General features: G+C 38.4%; 1 protein-coding gene across 1 annotated transcript in view; it reads right to left on the reverse strand.

Annotated features, from left to right (window-relative positions):
- SH3YL1 (SH3 and SYLF domain containing 1) overlaps nucleotides 1-7,454 on the reverse strand; it is a 94,881-nt gene that overhangs the window by 56,754 nt on the left and 30,673 nt on the right. The window contains exon 4 of the mRNA XM_006882912.1: nucleotides 3,695-3,759. Within this exon, the coding sequence (XP_006882974.1) occupies nucleotides 3,695-3,759 (65 nt within the window). The remainder of the gene's footprint in view (nucleotides 1-3,694; nucleotides 3,760-7,454) is intronic.

Consider the following 7,454-nt stretch of genomic DNA (forward strand, 5'->3'; position numbering starts at 1 on the left):
TCAGCTCCTGGCCTAGTTTTCACAGCTGATATTGAGCTTCTCCAGCAGTTCTTTCCACAGATGTAATCAATCTGATTCCTATGCATACCATCAGGTGAAATACAAATAATATATATGGCAAAGATGAAACAAAAAATTAGCAATCATAATCATATCAGTTCATGTCATTTAAATACTTTGCATCTATACATTCATTAATTAATCTTTCATTTAACCTGAAAGGAAGAAAAATATTAATATTCTTCTTCACAGATGAAGAAATTTAAGAGGCAGAGAGAAAAAAATAACATATTAAGATCACATAGCTTTATGATTTTCAAGTCAGACTTTGAAATGTGACTCTAAAGGGAGCTCTGGTGGCTTAGTGGCAAGATGCTGCACTGCAATCCCAGACATATGCGGTTCAAATCCACCAGATGCTCTGCTGGAGAAGGAGCGGGCAAAATCCTCCTGTACCATTCAGATCTGATTTGACAGTACATGTAAGAATAATACAATTAAAAAAAAATATGACTCTAGGGTCTCCATTCTTATAGTACAACCACTGAACAACTTACTTTTTCAAGACAGTATGTTAGAATATTTTGTTGTTATGTGCCAACGAGTTGCATGCAACTCATAGTGACGTTATGTACAATTGCCCTAAACCCTGCTCAATCCTGTGCCAACCTTATTGTCTCTGATACTCCTACCCCCATCATCCCAGTGACTGAATCAATTAATCTCATTAAGGGTCTTCCTTTCTTGAGGTGTCCCTCCACCCTCCCAAGCATGATGCCCCCTCCAAGGACTGGTCCCTCCTTGCAACATGCCCAAAGTATGTCAGATGGAGCTTCAGAATACTTGCCTCCAAGGAGAAGCCTGGTTTCACCCTCTTCAGAACAAACCTGTTTGTTCTCTTAGCAGACCATGGTATATTTAATACTCTTCTCCAGCACCACAACGCAAATGCATTAATTATCCTTCTGTCATCCTTGGTCATTGTCTAGCTTTCTGATGCATAGCAAGTAATTGTGAAGACTATGATTGACTATGGCCTAGATCAAGTGCACCTTAGTCTGCAGACTGACATCGTTGCTCTTCAGTACTTTGGAGAACTCCCTGACAGCAGACTTTCCCCAATGCAATTCATCTTTTTATTTCCTTGATGCTGGCACCAGGAGTGTTAATTGTGGAGCAAAGTAAATGAAAACTGTTAACAATCTCAATCTCTGCATCATCTATCATGATGCTGCCAATTGGCCCAGTGGTAAAAATCTTTTTTTCTTGTTGTTGAGCTTCAATCCATATTGAAGGCTGTAGTCCTTGACTTTCTGCAGCAATTGCTTCAGGTCCTCCTCAGTTTCAGCAAGCAGGATTGTGTCAAATGCATAACGCAGATTGTTGATAAGTCTACCTCCAATCCGGGTATCACAATTCTCCTCATAGCTCAGCCTCCTGGATGATCTGTTCTGAATATAGATTGAAAAGGTATGGAGATAGGACATATCCTGGCACATACCCTTTCAAATTTTGAGCCATACAGTGTTTCCTTGCTCTGTTCTGAGGACTGCCTCCTGGTCCAAGTATAGGTTTCACATAAGTATGATTAAGTTTCCCCAAGGCTAATAAGTTACACTGTGGCCAAACACTTACCAATAATTATCATAGAAATTCATTTTTAGTCTTAATTGGAGCTTAAATACATATCTCCCATTTTACAAATTTAGACTATTTTAAATGGATTTTAAAAAGTGTTAACTTATTTTCTCTAGTTTAGCAAGCAACCAGAAGAGTTTTTCACAAGTATGGAAAAGTGTAGAATATACTCAGTTGACCAAATATTCTATGAGGTCATCCTTTCTTTAAAGAAAATGGCTATAGTCTCATAGCTTGTGGTTCAGTGGTCATCTATCTGCTAACCAAAATGTTGGTGGTTAAAATAGGTCAGCTCACAAGGGGGAGAAAAATATGGCAGTCCATATTTGTAAAGATCGCAGCCTTTGAAACCCTGTGCAGCAGTTCTACTCTGTCCCACATGGTTGTCATGAGTAGGGTTCCATAGCAAAGGGCTTGGTTTGTTTGGGGGCCACAATCCATAAGAAGGTTAGAGGAGTGGAGGGAGAGACTACAACAAAACCACAAACCAAACCTACTGCGGTGGGATCAGTTTTGACCCCTCACTTAGTACCATCAAGTTGGTTTACAGCACACTTACAGCTAATTAGGTTTCCAAGACTCTAAATCTCATGATAGGTTATTGCTTATATTTTTCGTAAGGAACCACTGGTGTACTCAGACTGCCAGAGAGACATCAGCTTTGGTGCCTATGGATAATGCCACTAGAGCTCCCAGTATAGTACATTTTGACTCATAGTGACCCTATAAAACAGAGTAGAACCAAAGCTATAATCTGTACAGAAGCAGATTGCCATCTTCTACTCATAGAGCAGCTGGTTATTTTCAAGTGCCAAACTTGCATTTAGCATCAGAATTCTTAACCACTGTATATCCAGGGCTCCTTGAGATAATTGGAAAAAAATTAAAGAGGAACATAAGATGGGATTAATTTGATTCATAGTGACCTTATAGGAGGGAGCAGAATTGCCCTATATTTCCAAAACATTAAATATGTATCGAAACATATTGTTGCAACTTTCTCCCCCAGAGAATCTAGTAGGTCCAAACCATACAGTTAGTAGTCTAGCATGTGCCACTGTGGGGCCCTGAAGGATACAATAGTAACCAAAAAACCCACAAACTCATCACTGTAGTGTGGATTCCTAGCAAAGGTACTAAAAATGTGCTTTCCACAAGAGGGCAATCTTTCTGAAGGCTTTGATTTGGTTGAATATAAAACAAAAAAAAATGTAGTAATTTTTTTTTTATAATGGAGATTTATACAGCAGTGAGTAAAGAAGGTCAAAGAAATAACAGCTAGCAAAACTACTTCCTCCTCCTAAGACTTAGGGAATTTAAAACTATGGCAACAGAGCAAATTCACAAAAAGAAAGCTTAGGAAGAAACTGTCTGCAATTTGAGAAGAAAATGATTTGAGTTTATTAGGAGATTTGATCTACTAGTTACTTAGCAATAGAGCAACAGATGAAAGATTTATATCATGCATAACATGATCCCTGTGTAACAGACTTTTGTAAACAGGTAAATACTAGTGCATAATTTCTGGTTCATTTGATAGAAGTTGCAATCATTAGGAGCAAAACTATTGAATAAAACAGTATGGAGTTAATCTACTTAAAGAATTTGAAGTAATCTCAATATTAGATGCTACAAAACTGCATTTTGTCACAATTGATAATGCATTGTTTTAACTATCTTATTATCTTATTATTGTAACTATCTTAGCTTTGGACACTCTTCTATCTTTACTATCTGAACTTTGCTAAATGACCTGCTGAAAGAGATAAGCAAGTTCCCAATTAGTAATCATAAATTGCCAAGTATAGTTTGCTAGTCATTGAGAAATACCTGTTGGACAGATGTGCTCAAGATGGAACAGATAAAATAGTGAAAGAAATAAATCCTACAGTCAGTTAAATAAAAGGAAAAGAAAAACAGGTAATAAATTTAGATACATCAAGAAATTAGAATGAAGAAATTTTCACAGATGTCAGTGGCAAAATAAAAAATCTCTCAAATTTCATGCAATGCATCACAGGCCCTTTCAGAACCTGCAAATTCATAAACCACTTACCTCAATTCCTATTTCAAATCCTCCACCAAGACCAGCTATGCCAATGGCTGACGGTGCAGACCATTCTGATAAAAAACAGCAAAGAAGTATTATTTTAATATTAAAACTCACCAAAAAAAAGGGAAGAAAGAAATGCTAGAGGTGATTGTTGTTTGAGTTGAGTATGACTCACAGCAATCCTATGAACAACAGACCAGAACCCTGTCCTATACTATGCCAACCTCACCATCTCTGTAGACTCAAGCCTATTGCTGCCGTCACTGTGTCAATTCCTCTCATTTGGGGTTTTCCTCTCTTTCGCTGACCCTCCATCTTTCCAATCATAATTCCCTTTCTGAGGAATAGTTTCTCCTAGTAACATGTTCAAAGTATGAGATGAAGCTTATGGCCATTTTTACCTTCAAGGAGCACTCCAGCCATGCTTTTCCTAAGACCTATCTGTGTGTTCTTTCAGCAGTCCATGGGATATTCAGTAGTCTTCTTTAACACCACAACTCAAAAGCATCACTTTTTCTGTTATCCTTATACACTGTCTAGTTCTCAGATGCATAGCAAGTGACTGAAAAGACAATGGCCTGAATCAGGTGCATCTTAGTCTTCACACTGTCATGTGAGTGCTGGTTTGTTTGTTTGTTTTTAAATAATGAGATTTAGCTGTTTCTTCCACCTATGCTGGTGGTCTAATGGTTAAGGAGATGTGTTCTCAATACAAAGGCAGGTCGAGTGAATCCACAAGCTTTTCTACTGGATGAAGATGAACAATCTCCTGTTGTGTGATTTACAGACTGAAAACCAACTGAAGGATCAACTATGCGTCACTTCTGACTAACAGCAACATAATAGCAATAGCAACAACATACTTAACAACATAATAGCAACAGCAACAAAATACATGTGAAGTGACCATCACCAGAGTCTCATTAACCAGGCTTTCACTCCAGTCTCCTTCAAGTCTTGTTGCCACAAGTCTTGTTTGATTCAAGTCTTGGCTATTACAAGTCTGCTACTCAATGTATGAAGTACTCTTTCTCTTATCCTAGTCCCAAACTGATGATTCGCAAGATCATGCTGATTTGCAAGACCAAGTGTATGCAGTTTAAAAAAAAGCACCAACTTTTAGGCTAACACCACAGCCCACTCTGGCTTTTCTTAGACATTATTTCTCATTATCTGAAGGGTCAGCCTTCCGCTCACCAGCATCTATAGTTAGGGAAGTATGTAAGCCAGCTGCTTTACTCATTATGTCATAATCCCCTCCATTTTAGCTAGCCAATATTTAATTTGCCTAGTCCTATTAAAGCATTATTCTAAGGAAGCAAGCATGTCTTTTTCTCCAAAGAATCTTCCATTACATTTGAATCCACATCTAGCAAGGGTATAAACAAGGGTTCAGTCCAGAGCAAATAATCAGGTCAAAGCAATTAACACTAGCTCTCAGAATGAAACATCTTCTCTTGATGAGGCTTCACCTCACATACTTTGGGACTATTCCTTGGAGAAGAACATGATACTTGGAAGGATGGAGGGTCAGTGAAGGAGAGGAAGATCTTTGGTCAGGTAGATTGACACAGTGACTGCCAAAATGGATTATATTGGGTCAGGAAATGTGAAGATGGCACAGGATAGGACAGGGTTCAGATTTGTTGTTCATAGGGTCACTAAGAGTCAGACTTGATTCGACAGCCCCTAACACTCAGCCATCTCTGGCTAGTTTCAAAGGGGCAATAGCAGCCAACTCAGGAGTCCACACATCTTTCTGTTTCAGACTAGCTGGTCCCTTTACTGAACTTTAGCCCCACATGGGCCTAGTCAGCACATCAGGTATTCTAAGGATTCCTTGCTCCACAAACCAGTAACCCATCTTCATTTATCCATTCATCATGCTAGGTGGACAGTGTTGAAGGGAAAAGTCCAAACTCAGCCCATATCTTCATTACTGCCTATCTCCCAGCTCTACTCATCAAGCGAACCCAGCAACTCACCATGAGCTACTGTAAGGGCTAAAAAAGCCAACTTTTAGGCTAACACCACAAAGCTTATATAATTTGTTAAAGTATTCAAGATATTTGAAAGGTTATAGATATTCACTGTGAGTTTCATAGATTTAAAAAACTCTGTTATCTTCTTCTCTATAAACATGCAAAATTCCCACACCTTTCTCATCAGCTAATAATACACATTGTTTGACAGCTTCAATTATAATTTCCCATAATGTTTTACAAAATAATATGGCTGTAACTCTAGTCTTTAGTGTCATCTTAGATATGAGAGTAAAAATAATTTAAGAGAGTATATTACTACAATTATTTCCAAGGTAATATAGTACTAAATTGTTTTTATTTAATATTCCCCATGGAAAAGCTGTCCTTACATCTTCTGTGTCAAGTAGAAGCATACAAAATAGGCTATAAATTTAATACCATTAAACTTCAAAAAGATATACATACAGCTTTACACTTGGAAACTGAAATGTACAATAATTTCATTTTGCACAGTATGATGCATTTCAGGACAATCATAAGCTTGTTTTTCGTGTCATAGAAAGAGTTATATTAAACAAACCTAGGGTTTTGGGTTCTTTTTTTTCCCCTAATTTGCTTAATATGTGGTAACTGAAAAATTTTGTGAAAAGGTGAACTCGTTTTTAAAACCTATGCCCTCCAAAGGTGGATGGGCAGCTCTGACCCCTAGAGTAAGGGTAATTAAGGGTGGAGTCAAGCCTGTGGAATCTGCTCCAGGCTCTAGCTTCAAATCCCATCAGGCCCAAAGGCCTATGGCCCTCAGGCTTGCCTTTAATTGCTTTTGGTGAAACATTCTTTTAGGTAGTGCAACCCTGGTATGTCCACTTGCTGTACAGAGGCAACTCCTGGTTGATCTGAAGCCCAATACTATTATCCATGATGGACAGTGTTTGGTGAAGCTTCCTGATTAAAACAAGCTTGGAAGAAGGAGTGGCATCCACTTCCACAATAGCTTGCCTCTGGAAACCCTATGAACCTGTAGAAAGGACGAAAGTTATACAGGAATGTCCAGGACTTCATTCATAGGCTCGCTATGAGTCACCTGTGACTCGACAGCACTTAACAACAGCAACAACAATATTTCTTTTTATCCTGTATTCTATGGATTATTGATTGGCTATAGGCATAACTAATTCATTAGAGTACTGGAATTTATTTTTAAAAAACTTACTTCTTGTTGAGTCAATTCTGATGACAGCAACGTCATGTCTTATATAGTAGAAGTGCCTCAGAGTACTCAAAGTTAGGACTTTCTGAAACCAATCAGTAGGGCTTTCCCCAAAGGAATATTTGGGTGGATTTCAATTAATATTCAAAAGCTCAATTATTTGTACCCTTTCAAGATACTGAGATCTATTTTATCTTGTTGCCACGTTTTAAGATTGAATTATCTCCTCAAAATATGTATTTTAAACTTTTATTTCTGTCATAATTTCATTTGGGAATGAGGTATCTCTGTTATCTTAACAAGGTTGTTGTTGTTGTTATGTGCCTTCGAGTCATTTGTGACTCATAGCAACCCTATGTACAACAGCCCTAAACCCTGCTCTATCCCGTGCCAGTCTCATTGCCTCCGACATACCCATCCCGATTACCCCAGTCACTGAATCAATCCACCTCCTAGAGGGTCTTCCCCTCCTGCGCCGTCCCTCCACTCTGCCCAGCATGATGTCCCTCTCCAAAGACATGTCCCTCCTTATAACATGTCCAAAGTATGTCAGGCGGAGCCCCAGAATCCT

The sequence above is a fragment of the Elephantulus edwardii genome, unplaced genomic scaffold, assembly GCF_000299155.1.
Source record: "Elephantulus edwardii isolate Elephantulus edwardi_28Jun2011 unplaced genomic scaffold, EleEdw1.0 scaffold00025, whole genome shotgun sequence".
In the NCBI taxonomy this organism is placed as follows: Eukaryota; Metazoa; Chordata; class Mammalia; order Macroscelidea; family Macroscelididae; genus Elephantulus; species Elephantulus edwardii.